The 16,198-nt window shown below is 36.1% G+C and overlaps 1 protein-coding gene across 6 annotated transcripts in view; it reads right to left on the bottom strand.

Annotated features, from left to right (window-relative positions):
- Window positions 1-16,198, bottom strand: part of LOC140741801 (voltage-dependent L-type calcium channel subunit alpha-1D-like) — a 351,948-nt gene that overhangs the window by 136,322 nt on the left and 199,428 nt on the right. For all 6 annotated transcript variants that reach the window (XM_073072200.1, XM_073072201.1, XM_073072202.1 and 3 more), the window contains 8 exons: window positions 12,250-12,276; window positions 8,607-8,767; window positions 7,337-7,562; window positions 4,727-4,934; window positions 3,203-3,323; window positions 2,043-2,157; window positions 1,057-1,144; window positions 873-930 (listed from right to left, as the gene is read on the bottom strand). In XM_073072200.1, the coding sequence (XP_072928301.1) occupies window positions 873-930; window positions 1,057-1,144; window positions 2,043-2,157; window positions 3,203-3,323; window positions 4,727-4,934; window positions 7,337-7,562; window positions 8,607-8,767; window positions 12,250-12,276 (1,004 nt within the window). The remainder of the gene's footprint in view (window positions 1-872; window positions 931-1,056; window positions 1,145-2,042; window positions 2,158-3,202; window positions 3,324-4,726; window positions 4,935-7,336; window positions 7,563-8,606; window positions 8,768-12,249; window positions 12,277-16,198) is intronic.

Here is a 16,198-nt window from a genome sequence, read left to right as displayed (position 1 = left end):
TCTTTTTCTTCCATGGACCATTGTCCTTTCCTATTAGATTCCTTCTTCTGCAGCCTCTTCCACCTACCACCTCCCAGCTTCTTACTTTATCCCCCACTCCACCCTCCCATCTACCCCCTCACCTGGTCTACAAGATCTCTTGAGTTTCTGCAAACAGCTGCCAGGCATCTACTAATGGTGCTGTGTAACTAACAGGTCAAATTTCAAAGTTCAAAATAAAATTTATTATCAGAGTTCATATATCTATATATATATATATATATATATATATATATATATACACACACCACCACATACAACCCTGAGATTCTTTCTCCTGCAAGCATACTCAGCAAATCTATAAAATAGTAACTATAAACAAGATCAGTGAAAACATTTCAATGGATGAGTGTGGTTATCCTCTATTGTTCAAGAGCCTGATGGTAGTAACTATTTTTGAACCTGGGGCACGTGTACCTTCTACCTGATGGCAGCAGCAGCAAGAAAAAAGTACAGCCTGGGTAGTGAGGTTCTTTGATGATGGATGCTGCTTTCCAACGACAGTGTTTCATATAGATGTGCTCAATGGTTGGGAGGGCTTTACCCTGTGATGTACTGGACTAAATCTGCTACCTTTTTACAATTTTGCAAATCATCACCTCATTGCAATTTGTGAGTCTTGTGGGAAAACAGCTGCTGTTTTTGCCTGCAAAACATCATGACCACATTTCAAAAGTAATTGTTATCTATAAAATTCTCTAGGCGTCCTGAACTTTTGAGAGCGGCTAAGTAAAGTCAGTCTAGTTACCTACCAGGTACAAAATGCAAGATCTGCACCTTGCTTAAACAATGCAAACAAGTTTGTTTCTTAAAATAAGAAACTTTTTCCATACCTGGTACATCACTGGGTGGGTAAGGATCCTTATCATCATCTTGTTCATCAATTGAAACCTGCCAAGCATTAAAGGGCAAATTAATCATCAGTTACTTTTCCCAAAATAGTCTCATCATAACTTAAAATTCATTGTGTCATTTGAATTCATAGTTTCCAACTCTACTTCACTAAAACTGTTTTACCTGAGTGCCAGTAAGTATTTTCCTGTCATTTTCCCCCACTCCATCAACTTCGTATTTCCCATCTTCCTTTTGCCCTGAACTGTTGTTTCTAGAAATAAGATACTTCACAGAATTTTACAATTTACAAAACAAAATGGTATTTCTGTAAATGCATTTTAATTATTGTCAAAATTTATCTTAAGATACCTAAAATTTGTTTTGTAATTAATTAGAATTTTCTATGTGTTTAGTATAAGTGAATGTACTTCAGTCCCCTGAAAACTGAAATAACTGTGTATGGGATAATGTAAACTATAAACACATGGTACGATTTAAAGTTAGGAGACACTGAGAAAATAGATCCTGGATTCAAGTAACATCAAGGTGAAAACAAATCACCTTTTGAGGGTAGATAAATGATGATTTGTGAGGGGAAGTTAGAACAATGCACTGTGCTTGCCACATACCGCTGCAGCTTCACCTCGGGCATTTTTGGATACTTATGACAAAAACAGAAATCAGCATCTAACCCAACAAATATTTATGCTGAGAGGACTTTGTCTAATACTCTCTCTCTTTGTGTCCTCAGATACCAGGAAAGCATTTCAATTTAAGTACATTGTACAGTGTTATAAATTTCCAGAAATATTTTATTAATATTTGAATATTAATTAGCAATACATGATTTATGTCTGTTTCATATAACCTTTTGTTTTCACATTGAACTTTCCAATATCAAATGAATTGAATAATAAACTAACTAATCTATTATCTAGTCAAAATACAAAGTCAGTATCAAGTTTACTAGATATCCTTACTTGCGTTTTATAAACAAGCAAGGGTAACTAAGAAAGTAAAATGCCTCATTGATTATTTGATATATATATTAGGAGTGAACTTGCAGAATTCAAATATCAGTCAGGTTTTAATTCTGAAAATTTAATTGTGGTTATAGAAGTACTTGAGAATTTGGTTCTTAAAATCCTGAATTAATGCTCATTAATTACCTGAGATTTTTTTTCCTTTCTTTTTCTTCTTCACTTTCTTTTTGAACTGTGTTAAGACTTTCAGCATCAGCCAAATTATCTACAGCAATAGCCAAAAAGACATTCAGCAGAATGTCTAGAGAAAATCATTTAAGGAAAATCTGAACAAATGGAAAACACCATTTAAAATATGTATACATTTGTATTTTATTACATTTACATTTCTGTGATCCAGTGATTGATCCGTTGCCAACCTTCAAGACTGATGATCACAGTTTATTGAATAATTGCTCCAAATATTAGATTTTGACACTCACCATCCAGAATATGAAATAATTAAGTTATAATGTAAAATTTGTTCAACATTACAGGTGTGTATATTCCAGCAGTGTGCTAAAAATATGCAACAGCAAAAAAAAATTATCCTCTATTTACATTCTCAGTGCTAAATCAATATGCAAGTGCAAGAGTAGGCAGAAATGATCTATGATGAATAGGAGTGAGCATGGAATAATTTAACCTCAGGCTCATTTTCATCGTTCAAGTGGTGGAGGTTGAGGCAATTTGTGTCACAGGCAGCATCTGCCTGTGTCTGAAATAAATAGTGCCCACCTCCAAATAAAATGGTGAGCTGGGACTTCTGATACAATTATGTTTGCAAAAAGCAATACATGAGCCAAGGAAGTTTAAGTTTCCTGGTGGTATCAGGAGAAGCACTCCTGCTCCTCTGGCATACAATAAATTCTTAATGATGCACATACCAGAGAGGTGTCTGACTATGACATTGCTCAGAGCCAATGCTTTTCCAGGACTGGAATTCACCATCATGTTCAGCAGATAAAATTTCTCAGGGTCTGAATGATATATGAGCACAAGTTTTTAAATTTAGAATGATCCCATCCGATTACAGTAGGCAACCCAGAGACTTCCAAAAATCCAAGGTAAACCAACAATGAGGACACAGTGAGAAATTTAAACACTGAAGGTGGTACAACATAATATTACAATAATTTCTGTTAGCTAATGCCACTTAATGAATATTAGGAAATTTAAAAAGAAAAATGACTTTATGTAGATAGATAAATCGTGCAAACACTGTCAAATAGAAATATACTCTTTTACCTTTCAAATTGTTAATAACCAAAGAGTAAACAATCTGTCATTCTACTTGACAAGGATACAATTACCACAAATGAAAAGAATGATGAAGTATATACAAACTATCATCCCTGAGGAGGAGGGTCCACCATAAGCCATAATTCCATCGTACATCACCATATTCCAGTCTTCACCAGTTAAAATCTATTTGAATGGACCAAATAAATTATTCCTTATAAAATAAAAACATGTTATTATCAAAAATAACCAATTTTTAACATTAATATAGTGTTATATTATATATATAATTAATTTCAGTTAAGTTATAGACTAATAATTCAGAGATGAAAATAAAAGAATGTTGAAAACACTCAGCAGTTCATATAGCATTCTGAAAAAAGATAGAGTTAATATTTCTCACCAAGGACCTATAAATGGAACATTAACTCTGTTTCTCTTTCCATTGCAGCTGTATGACCAGTGGATTATTTCAAGCATTTTAAGCTTTTATTTCCAATGTCCAGTATCTGCAATTTTAAACTGTATTGCAGATATAGAGGAGGCGTGAGGTCTATTCTTATTTCTTATTGTTCATGTGAAAGGCACTACAAATACTTAAATGCTCAGTCAGTTACATCTTTGTAAAAATCCTGTGTGTTAATTAGCTGGGCTCTTTGCTTATAGTATTTTCACACTACAATAGAGGGTATCAATATTAAAAACACATTTGAAGGTATATTGTTACCAGCCAGTATTCATTGCAAACACAGAAATTGTTCCAATTAATTACTAACAGGATATGTTCCATAAAAAGGAGTGGTTATTAACAATTTTCCTAGTAGTTTTAAAATATGATAATGAAATACAAAGCAGATATAATTCTGACCAGAGGTTGCCACTCTCACATACTGGGTAAAAGTACTTTTTTTTTTAACTGTGCTTTCATTTATTTCTTGCTTTATACCAAAGAAGCCCACATTGCATTTGAAAATAATAATTTTAAATGTTTAATGGGTGAAGTAATTCTTAACTACCTGGGATCAATAGTGTGGAACTGAATCACAAAAACTCAATGCTGACCAGCATTTCCCTTTAAATGAAACCAATGCTGTTAATGCAGGTTATGAAATCATTCCAAATGATGAATCATTCTTAAATGTAATCTCGAATTTGACATTGTTATTCCTAATCGTACAGATATGATTTTTAAAAAAAACACATTAGCAGAATAGTAATTAGCACAAATGATTGGGGTTCAATTCCCACCACTGCCTGTAAGGAGTTTGCACGTTCTCCCTGTGATTGCGTGGGTTTCCTCTGAGTGCACCAGTTTCCTCCCATAGTCTGCAGACATACCAGTTGGTATGTTAATCAATCATTGCAACTTGTCCTGTGATTAGGCCTGGATTAAATGTGGGGGGGGCGTGGTGGAGATTGCCTTGAAGGGCCAGAAAGGCCTATACTGCACTGTATCTTAATAAATAAATATTCACAAAGAAGCACCAGGGAGATGTAATGAAACTGTTATTTTTATAAATTAGGAAGTTACAGCTTGTTAGCTTCAGGGGAATTTTTGCTTTGAGATTGATTCACTTCTTGTTAAATACCTGGAATACGGTGAGAAGAGCTTGCGGAAAGTTATCAAAGGTACTCCGTTTTGTTTGTGTTTCATCAAAGTTAAATTTGCCACCAAAAAGCTGCATCCCCAGGAGTGAAAAGATAATGATAAATAGGAAGAGCAGTAGCAGCAGTGAAGCAATGGATCGCATGGAGTTCAGCAGAGATGCCACCAGGTTACTCAGTGATTGCCAGTGCCTACCAAAACAATTATTTTGTTAGAGATATGTAACAAAATAATATGATTGTAAGGTATGCAGTTTCAGAATTTGCACCATTAGTTGATTCAGTACTTCACACAACTATTTATACAATTATTTTGGTTAATTTCTCTTACTGATATAGGCTGTTATAAAAAATAGAATCTAAAATGCATCATATTTAGAAAGCTTAAGTATATAATAAAACCGCTATATGAAAAAGAAAGAGAATTATTGGGTTCTATTATGCTAGGCCCAGTTTGTGGTTCATTTTCAAATCCCGCAGGAAGCCATAATCACACTCAGCTTTTACAGTCCATGTCCTGCTACAACACTCCTTAAGGCCTTAGGCAACAGAAACTAATGAGCTACCCACAGATGGCCTTGTGGTCTTCTGACAAATGTAACCTCACTATTAAAGAGAAAACAGGGAATTTGAAAACAGTTAGCCTGATACCAATCACAGTAATTTATCTATTATTAAGTAAGAAGAGAGTTCTTAGAAAATATTAACATTTGATAAATTTGTCAGAGATTTATGAGGATGTAACATAATAGATGAAAGAAACTAGGGGATGTAGTATAATTGAACTTGGGGGATTTATGTTTAAATTATCAAAGCTTGCTATGGTACAAAACTGTGCCAAAGTGGGTTATGAGGATGATACAGAAAAGCTTCAGAGAGATAGAGGTAGGTTCAGAAAAATGGACAAGGACAAGAAAAATAGAACATAAGTGGAATTTGTGAAATCATCCAATTTGGAACATAGAAAAGCAGAGTACCTGTATTAAAAATGTCACAGATTACAGAGTACATCAGGACAACCACTGCTTTTAATTCCCTCAATGACTGGTATACACACTGGTGCACGACATCTGAACCTTTGGTATCTTAAAACCAATGAAGCAAATTCCAAAACTATTGGATGGCTTTAAAGTAAAACATGCATCTATTTGGTTTGGAATCCAGCAACCAGACACCAGTCTTTCAAATTAGTTTATTTTTGCAGTATATTATGGAAATCTAAGTACATTTAACTGTTTCTTACGGTTGAGTATTAATGTCCACTAATAAAACGCTAAATTCTAAGTTTCATAACAATGCCTTGGACAAAATAAATTAGGCCTCTCAATTGGTACTTTCACACAATTTTACAGCAGAGATGCAGTAGCACAATAATCAATCACTTCATAAAATAAATGCACACATTTCTTAGCCAGGAAATCTAACAGTCCTGCCATACAGGAATAAAAAAAACATGATATCTACAGAGATGCTGGAAAAAACCTGGAGAATGGTTATGTAAGAAAATCTAGAAATCCCAGTGACAACTAGACTTTGCTGAATTCAATGAGATGGCCATGTTAATTTGTTATACTATATTTTGCCTGAGTGATATGCTGATGAGGAAGGGCAATTACAACAGAGCAGAGGCAAATGTTGTTTGGGATTAAAACTGAAAATAAGAAAGAGTTCTAGAGGAAAACAGAGAGACCACCAGTCACAATCCTTGTCATGATGGGTCTGATCTTGTAATGGGAACAGTGCATATTTGAATTTCAATGAAAAGTTTGGGGGCTCCTGAAGAAGAAACTTGTCAATTGCAAATCTCCAGTTGGCATAGGGAGCCCTGGGAGCTAAGTGAGAATGTATCTGATTGGGCTCTTCTTTGACCAGTCAATCAGCATCATTTGGCAAAACATCTTATCACTGGAAATATCTAACAGGATATAAGCCTGGAAGGTGATGAGAAAAGGCCAGCTTGTGGTTTTAAATATATAAAATATAGCCTTTCTTTCAACAAACATGGCTTTCTATGGAAATTCTGTCTATGGATTTTTTTTCTATGAAATTATTTTGTAAAATAAAAAGTTACCTTGATATTTGAACACTTGTTTCAAAGTCAAGGCGTGTGAGGAGTTTTTTTTTTCCATGCCTCTGATGCAACTTGCTTTGTGAATAGAACTTGATTGCTCTCATTTTCATTTACAATAAGGAGATGCAGAATAATGAATTGAAATACAGCAACACACACAAAATGCTGGTGGAACTCAGCAGGTCAGGCAGCATAAATGGAAAGGAATAAACAGTCTACATCTTGAGCTGAGACCTGATGAAAGGACTCAGCCCAAAACATTGATTGAATGTTGCCTGACCTGCTGAGTTCCTCCACCATTCTGTGTATATGTCTCTAGATTTCCAGCATCTGCAGAGTCCATTGTGTTAATGAAATGAAACTGCTGTTTTAGGTTTTACAAATTCTATTGTTAATGTATAACATTACCCCTTATGTGGTATATTTGGCACTAATGTTATACACAAAAATTATCAATTAACTTTCAACCTGAGGTGTAAGAGTGCAGTGAAACACATATAGAGTTAAATTTTGCAAATGTTACCTTGTCACTTTGAAAATTCTGAGAAGCCGAACACATCTAAAGACTGATATTCCCAAAGGAGACATAACTTCCAGTTCAACCAAGATGGTTTCTATTATTCCACCACATACCACAAAGCAATCGAAGCGATTAAAGAGGGATACAAAGTAAGCCTGCAGGCCCAGACTGTACATTTTCACTAACATCTCACATGTAAAAAGAGCCAGAAGAACTTTATTTGCAATATCTATAATAAAACAGAAACATAAAAGTTTAATAATTACTGATAATATCCTCAATCATATTTAATCAATGTTCTTCTAAACAATTGCTTGTTCTTATCTATTGTATATACTATATACCACAATATTACCTATTTTATGCAAGGTAATGCAAAAAAAAAGTCTGTGCTAAAGTATGGAGTATCTCAAAAAGATGATTCGCCACCCAATCTAATTGAATTTGATGCTAGTAGATAAACAAAATATATTGTGAAATCTAAGATATCAGACACTGTGCATCCAGCTCATCATCTCTAAGCTAAGAAAGCAAAACTATAGCCCTAGTCCAGTGGAGATAAGAAGCGCACCTACCAGATCGCGAGCAAACTCCAGATTTCTGTGAGCACATGAGGATACCCAGGTTAGGGCATTACTGATGAAGCAGCAATTCACTTGTCTATTTATTGTATTGTTCTTAGTACTCCACTGTGATGACTACCAATCTGAATTGATGACACCTTTGCAGATCAGTCCACAACACAGGCCCTAACCTCCAGTATCCTGCCACTTCAGTTTTCTGCCCTATTCACAACTCATTGTCTTCAGCCTGTTACATTGTTCCAATGATGCCTAAATGAGCTTGAGATGAAGCACCTCATCGGTTATTGAGGAGTGTTACAGCTATTAGGACACAATACTGAAGTTAACAATCACAGATAACCTTTTCAATCGCTCCATCAATGTACCTCTGCCCTTTTCTTTCAAGTTGTTTCATTTTTCTTTTATGTCTACAACTGCTGTTTTTTTAAATAAATTACCTTGACAACATTACCTTGCAGCCTATCAGAGACAGCCCCTTTCTATCTGCCCCTCTCCTCTACATCTTTAAAATACATTTTCTTTCTCATTTTTCCAGTACTGATGAAAGGGTTTGTCTTCAAATACCCACTCTGCTTCTGTCGCCTATTGATCCACCTGATCTGCTAGGTGTTTCCAGCATTTGCTACTGTTGCATCACAAAAACATTTAATTGCTAAGTAAGATTTATACGAAAAAAAATATGCTCTTACCTTGAGTTAATGTTAACCAAAGGGGCTGGTTGTAGTGTTCTGATGAAATGGTTAATGTATTGAGAAAAACAAGAATAATAACTAGCCAGTAGAAAGTAACAGACTTAACACCAGCTCGACATTTTCTTCTTAAGCAACGGTTCCAACGACGCCAGCGTCGACTAAAAAAAAACAATCTAGTCAAACCACAAAAATTTCAAACTTTGCATTCAAGCATATAAAACAAAATGCCACAATAGGCAACTTGTTTATGGAAGGTAACAGATATCTTCATTGTTTGATCAATCTGTGTTGATTAGGTAATTTTGCAAAACGGATGTTAACTTGTGTGTGGACTTCATTTCTTTATTAGATCAAATCAATTATTGCTTTCATGATATGTCCTTTATTTATAATGTAATGGCTGTAGTATAACTGAGTGGATTACTATGCCTTAACAATGGAATTAGGGATGGAGAATAAATACCGGCTTTGCCAGTGACCTTTGAACCTAATTATCATAAATCAGAGCTGCTTCTTGGTTCAATTACACAAAGCTTTTTAATTATTCCAGTCAAAATGATGCCAAGCTTTCATGTCTTTTCTTTCATCAACTCCATGGTGTCTCTGTATTTCATGGCTACCTGGAGAAGACTAACTGTATTTACATGCATACTTTGAGAATAAAATGAACCTTTGATGCCCTGATCATGAAAATGAAAAAAAATATTCTGAGGTTATTTAGAAGACAATAATACAGATGGGTCAGGTGGCATACATAGGTCAAACTAGATAATTCTGGCAGATTTCCCTCACCATCTCATATTACTGAATCCGATGGACTTTTACAACTACCTTGTAGATCTTGTTAACAACAATATTATATTTTTTGTTCTTCCACTAGTACTGCATACTCTAAACCAATGTACTTGAACTCTCCTTTGCATATGAAGTCCAAGATTAGAACTACAGATTCATGCATAGAAATTACAGTATTTTGTTAGGCACTTAACATCTAGAGATTATGTTATTATTAATTATCATGGCAGAGTATGCTCTGCAATTTCCATAGTTGTACTGTGGAGAGCATTCTGACAGGCTGCATCACTGTCTGGTATGGAGCGGCTACTGCACAGGACTGAAAAAAGCTGCAGAAGGTTATAAATCTAGTCAGGTCCATCTTGGGTACTAGCCTACAAAGTACCCAAGACACCTTCAAGGAGTGGTGTCTCAGAAAGGCAGCGTCCATTATTAAGGACCTCCAGCACCAAGGGCATGCCCTTTTGTCACTGTTACTATCAGGTAGGAAGTACAGAAGCCTGAAGGCACATACTCAATGATTCAGGAACAGCTTCTTCCCCTCTGCCATCCAATTCCTAAATGGACATCAAAGCTTTGGATACTACCTCACTTTTTTTTTTAAAAAATACAGTATTTCTGTTTTTGCACTTTTTAAAATCTATTCAATATATGTAATTGATTTACTTGTTTGTTTGTTTATTTATTTGTTTGTTTGTTTGTTTGTTTATTTCTGTTAGATTATGTATTGCACTGAACTGCTACTGCAAAGTTAACAAATTTCACGTCACATGCCGGTGATAATAAACCTGATTCTGATTCTGATGTGGGTGTTCTTCCCAGTGTGCTCTGCTGCAGCTAAGAAGTGAATTTTTTTCAGGCTGTGATTCAATCGGTTTGATGTCCAATTTGTTCTGGTGGTTAATTTTGACATTACAGATTTATAATGATTTAATGAGAATCACAATTTTATTTCAGAGCAATATCACTGAAAAGTAAAGATTAATTATTAATTTCTCACAATGCAGTTTACAGTGAAATGCTGACGCAAGATTACAAAATAAATCTCTGCAGCCCAAATCTTCTCCCTGTATTTATTTTTCAAAACAATGTTAGTGTTGGTAAGGGCAGCATTTATTGCTCATTGTTAATTGTCCTTAGGGAGGTGGTGGTGAGCTTTCTGAACACTGAGTAACAGCAATAAAGGTTAAAACTGAATGATTTACAAAATAATCTCAAAGAAGAGTTAGACTTATCTATACCATATATAGGTGAACTCCCTAAAAGATAATACTGAACCATTGGTGTTTTAATGATAACCCAGAAGTTTCATGGTTACTATTATTAAGGCTAACACCTTTTAAAATTGCAGATTATTTAATCAAGTGAATTTAAATACTACAGCCCCAGTGGTGGGATTAGAATTTGTGATTCTTACTCTCATTACTGATGGCTGCTACACTAGTCCTGTAGTATTTCAATTGCTGTGGAACAATGAGTGGAGCTACTGACCAGACACAAATTAATAAACCTTTGGGCTTTACTCATGCCTCTTATAATGCTGTAGACGATTAGTCAATTGACCAAATGTATTTGCTGACTTTGGTTTAGAAGTGACTAGTTTGTCCTGGCCACTGCTATTCTCCAACAGTTATACTTAATTAAGCTAGACACAGAAGGTGATCTCACTGTCAAACTGCACGCCATAGTCGAGCAGCAAGATGTGGTGAGGTTTTATCCAGCAAGGTGACATCAGCTGATCTAAAGGCCCTGTCCGTGGGGTTCATTGACATCTTTTGATAGAAACCAAAGTTTGCAGTGTAGCTTTAGGTCCAGGACTTATTTGATTTACAGGAATTACATACAATGGTTATAATACAAAAATAATGTGGCCTATTTTCCTAGTGACCAAGCTGGAAAGGTAAATAACTCCTCCTTCACTCTAAGTCAATAGTTATCACTCAATGAATACTGCTGAATAAAATGATAAATAAGTAACTTGTATTACTGCAATGGTGATGGCAACTCAAAAATGACCGATTGTGTTTAATGCACTGAGAGATACTAAAATGAAGAAAGACAGAAAAAAAGCTATTTCACTTTTTTTGCATGGATTAAAAGATTAACATGCTTATAAAAATGGACAATATTTGAAACATTAAGGTACTGAGGGTTATGGGGAACTAGCATAGAAGGGGAATTGAAGCCATTATACATTAGCCATCAGGTGACTGCTGTTTTTCTGTGCTCTCTTACAATAATGGTGATATAAAGTGAAATGGAAAAGTAGACCAAGTAGTAAGATACAAGCTAAAGTATGAGTGAGACTCATGGATACAGCTTCAAACCATTTAGGTCTGCGAAGTATTTTACAAATAACATGATCAACATATAAAGTAAACTTCTGAAAAGAAATTACCTTGCAGATTATTCAAGTCATTCAAGAAACAGTGTTTTGTATACATAGGGTAGGGTAGGGTACTGTTGTTATAAATGGAAAAAAAAGGCGAACTTACTTTCCTCCTATCCATATAATGATTGAACAACATCAAAACATGTACAGACCAAGTTCTGCACCAGACGTTCAGAGTCAAAATACCACTCATTTAAAATGCATCAGTAAGTTCAAAATCAGTATTTCCACATATGTTAGTACTAAGGGAAAACAAGTTGTTTTTCCTTATGCATTCAAACCATAAATGAAGCTTTCATTAACATTATATATTTATATATAATCTTATTATGAAACAAAGAAATAACGCACAATAATATGTTCATCAAATATATCCTACATTAACTAATCATAATTCATCACTTTTTTAAAATAGAAACTGAAGCTAAGAAGTAAGGGGAAAACGGTACTAACCTGAACTTTGATTTAGAAATTCGTATACTGTTAAGGAAAATACATAAATATTAATAACTATGATATTGAACATAGTTAATAACATCTTGATTTTGTTGAAGTCAAGCCATGCTCCTTAATTTAGTTGTGTACTGATTACCAGCATACTGTTTCTAGGTACAGGATTGATATTAAATTTAAAAAGTAATGTCACCATTTATGTAAAGTCACAATATTGGAGAAAGAACAAGTGTGGAACAGATTGTACGTGTTCCAGTACATGCTCCAGATTACTGAAGTAAGCATTTATTTTGCTACAGTTATGATATCAACCTGACCATCAGCTGATATCAGGCTGATTCAGCTAAAAAAATAATAGCCACTCTACTAGGTCCAAAATCTACAAAGCTTATTATAAAAATTGAACCATTTTTGAAGATTGAGCCAGCTGAAGCTGTAATTCTATTTTTCCAAAACATCTTCTATATTTTCCATGAGGACAGACATTTCCTTATACCTCTATATAACCTCTGACAATCTATAAGGGGCTCTCATTAACTTCGTTAATCTTTCCCTTTACAGTTATCCAAACAATTTCTTAAGTTTTTTTTTATGTTTCTTTTTTTTGTAATTTAATTTTTATTGAAGTTCATCAAAGATGTATTTCAGACATTGTACATATATATTATATAATCATATATATCACAAATCTCCACAAAGTATTTATCTGAGGTATGCACATAGAAAAGAGTGGAAAGAAAAAACAAGCAAAAGGAAAGAACTATGTACAAGTAGGGAGTGATCTTTTTTTTTACAACAGATTTATTGATTTGTGAGAATAAAATCAGGCCTATGAGGCATTATGTAGTTAAACCATTTTTCCCAGTATGAATCAAATTGTTCTAGCTTATGATTAACAGATGCTGTTATCCTCTCCATTTTGTAAATGTCCATTGTAATTTCCATCCATGTATTTAAAGTTGGGCTCTCCTGTGATAACCATTTCCTAGTAAGAGTCTTTTTACCAGCCACCAACAGTATATTCATTAAATATTTATCTCTTTTCAACCATTCTTGAGGTATATATCCAAAATATATGGTCTTACTCTCCAAGGGTATTTCACATTTAAAGATGTCTTGTAGGGCATTGTGTATCCCCCTCCAATAGCTTTTGATAACAGGGCAGTCCCAAAAAATATGATAATGATTTGCATTTTGATTTCCACAATTTCTCCAGCAAACAGGGAGGTTACTACTATAATGGGATTTCTGAGAGGGTGTAATAAAATATCTTATCAAGTTTTTCCATCCAAACACCCTCCATTTCTCTGAACTGGTACACTTCCATTGATATCTCCATATTGTTGTCCATTCTTCCCCAGATATAATTATCCTACCTTCCTTCTCCCATTTTGTTTTAATGTATGAAGTCGAATGTGTTTTAAGATTTGACAACCCCTTATACATGCTTGAAATGATTCGACTACCATTATCTGAATTTTATGCTTTTCTAAAGAGCTGTATCAAGCATGTATTTGCCTTGGTTACATTCTTAAGCATCTTATTAACATATTGTCGCATCTGTAAATACCAATAAAAATCTTGTTTTTCTAATAAGTGTTTCTCTTTAAGCATTTCAAAACTGAACAGTGTTCCTTCTTTCATTATGTAGCAAAGAACTGTTATTCCTTTAGCTGTCCAGTCCTTAAATCTAACATCCAATTTGTTTGGTGTAAAATCTGAGTCATATGCACACCATTTAAGAATTGCAATATCTCCCTCTAGATTATATTCTTTTATAGTAGTTTTCCACATTTTAAGAGTCAATTTCACCCATGGGTTATCAATAGTATTTATGTACCTTTGCAGGTTGTTATCAGCCAAAATTGCTTGTATGGGGATGGGAAGTACCCACTCCTCAATGTTTTTCCATTGAGCATCATATGATGGGTTGCACCAACATATCACAGCTCTCAACTGTGCTGCAAAATAATAATCTCTAAGAGAAGGTAAGCCCCATCCCCCCTTTTCCTTTGCTAATTGTTCTTGTACATCAGTCAATGAAAGCAAGCATGCAGGTACAGCAGGCAGTGAGGAAAGCTAATGGCATGCTGGCTTTTATAACAAGAGGAATTGAGTATAGGAGTAAAGAGGTCCTTCTGCAGCTGTACAGGGCCCTGGTGAGACCCCACCTGGAGTATTGTGTGCAGGTTTGGTCTCCAAATCTGAGGAAGGACATTCTTGCTATTGAGGGAGTGCAGCGGAGGTTCACACGGTTAATTCCCGGAATGGCAGGACTGTCATATGTTGAAAGATTGGAGCAACTGGGCTTGTATACACTGGAATTTAGAAAGATGAGAGGGGATCTGATTGAAACATATGTTATGATACCAGCCCCCTCCTTTGTGAGAATTGCAAGAGCCCTAGTGAAAGGGGGGTCAATGACCCGAGAGAGAGAGAGAGAGAGCAAGAGAGAGAGAGAGACAGGCTGAATGGACACAGGAAATGGAAAGACAGCAACGTGCTGGATACCGCATTCCACTGGGACAAAAGCTGGCGACTGTGGCATTGTTCTCAGGAGACACCTGGGAACTGCAGACGTGCCAACTCGCAGGGACATTGTAAAGCCCTCGGGCAAAGTGGGCTGTTTGAGAGAGAGATTGCATCACCTGCAACCTGATTGACACCTGAGATCCCGTGAGGCAGTATAAAGAAGGGTCTGAAAGAGGACGACCCTCAGACGCACCAAGGAGACACCAAGAAGCACGATAACGCTTCCCGTGGGAACGGGAAGCCATTTTGAAATAAGCCACGTGCGTTAAATTCCGAATGTGGGGTTTGTGGCTAGAACCAACGGAAGATCGCTTTTAACTAACAACGGGGAAGATCGCTCCCCTGATTCCATGGATGTTTTGGGCAAGTTTTCCGTTTATCTCTCTCTCTCTCTCCAACACGTGAAACAAAAAGGGAAAAGCCTGCAGACTTCAGAGTGACTCTTTATATTTCCAATTGGACTCAGTATTATACCCTAGACAACGAAAGAGATTATTTCTAAGTGATTATTAATGTACCTGCGTTTTAGATTGAGTATTGACGCATGTTATCTGAATGTTTGTATTAACCTTAATTTTTGTGCCCCTTTATTAATAAAACTTTTGAAAATAGTACCATTGGACTTCAACTGACGTATCTATCTTTGCTGGTAAGTGAAACCAGTTACTGGTTTCATAACAAGTGGGGTTCTCGTCTCGGGATTTGACACCAAAAAGGGGGAGGTCAGTCAATCGGGATTGTAAGTCAAAAAAAAAAATAATTTGGATCTGGTACGCAGGTAGCCAGACAGAAAAACCAGCAAAGATGGACGTGTGTGAATTTATGAAAAACGCGACTGTGGCGGTGCTAGAGGTGAGCACCAAATCAGACTTGTTAAATTTGGCGAAGGGGTTAGAGGTGGAAAACGAGCAGGATCAAGCTGAGAGGCAAAGACAGCATGAAATTCGGATCAGAGAGTTAGCAGCAGCCGAGAGAGCGGCAGCGGGGAGAGAAAGAGAGAGGGAGGAGCTAAGGAGAGAGCGGTTTAATGTTAGTCGGGAGCTGAGAGTAGTACCTCCGTTCGAAGAGACGGATGTTGATAGTTATTTCTTGCTTTTTGAAAAGGTGGCAGTGAACCAGAAGTGGCCACAAGAGCAGTGGGTCGCGTTGTTACAAAGTGTGTTAGCAGGAGGGAGGATTTGGGCAGCCATGATGCCGACCCGCCGACCGGCGAGTACGGTGGCCCCGCCCCTAGAGTCCCAAAGCTATCGCGCATGCGCGGTCACACGCAGCCTGTCCAGAAAAGCAGTGAGCAGTTTAAATCGGGCCAGCAGTAATCTGGCCAAGATGTTTTTACCGACCCTGTACCATGAGGGTTCCGAGGGTGGTAAAACAGAAAGCAGTATAGTAAAAGGGGGTAAGGGAGAGGAAATAGCCC

The sequence above is a fragment of the Hemitrygon akajei genome, chromosome 19 (genome assembly GCF_048418815.1).
Source record: "Hemitrygon akajei chromosome 19, sHemAka1.3, whole genome shotgun sequence".
In the NCBI taxonomy this organism is placed as follows: domain Eukaryota; kingdom Metazoa; phylum Chordata; class Chondrichthyes; order Myliobatiformes; family Dasyatidae; genus Hemitrygon; species Hemitrygon akajei.
The sequence above is the reverse complement of the archived record's forward strand: the minus strand, read 5'-3'. Positions and strand labels throughout refer to the sequence as shown.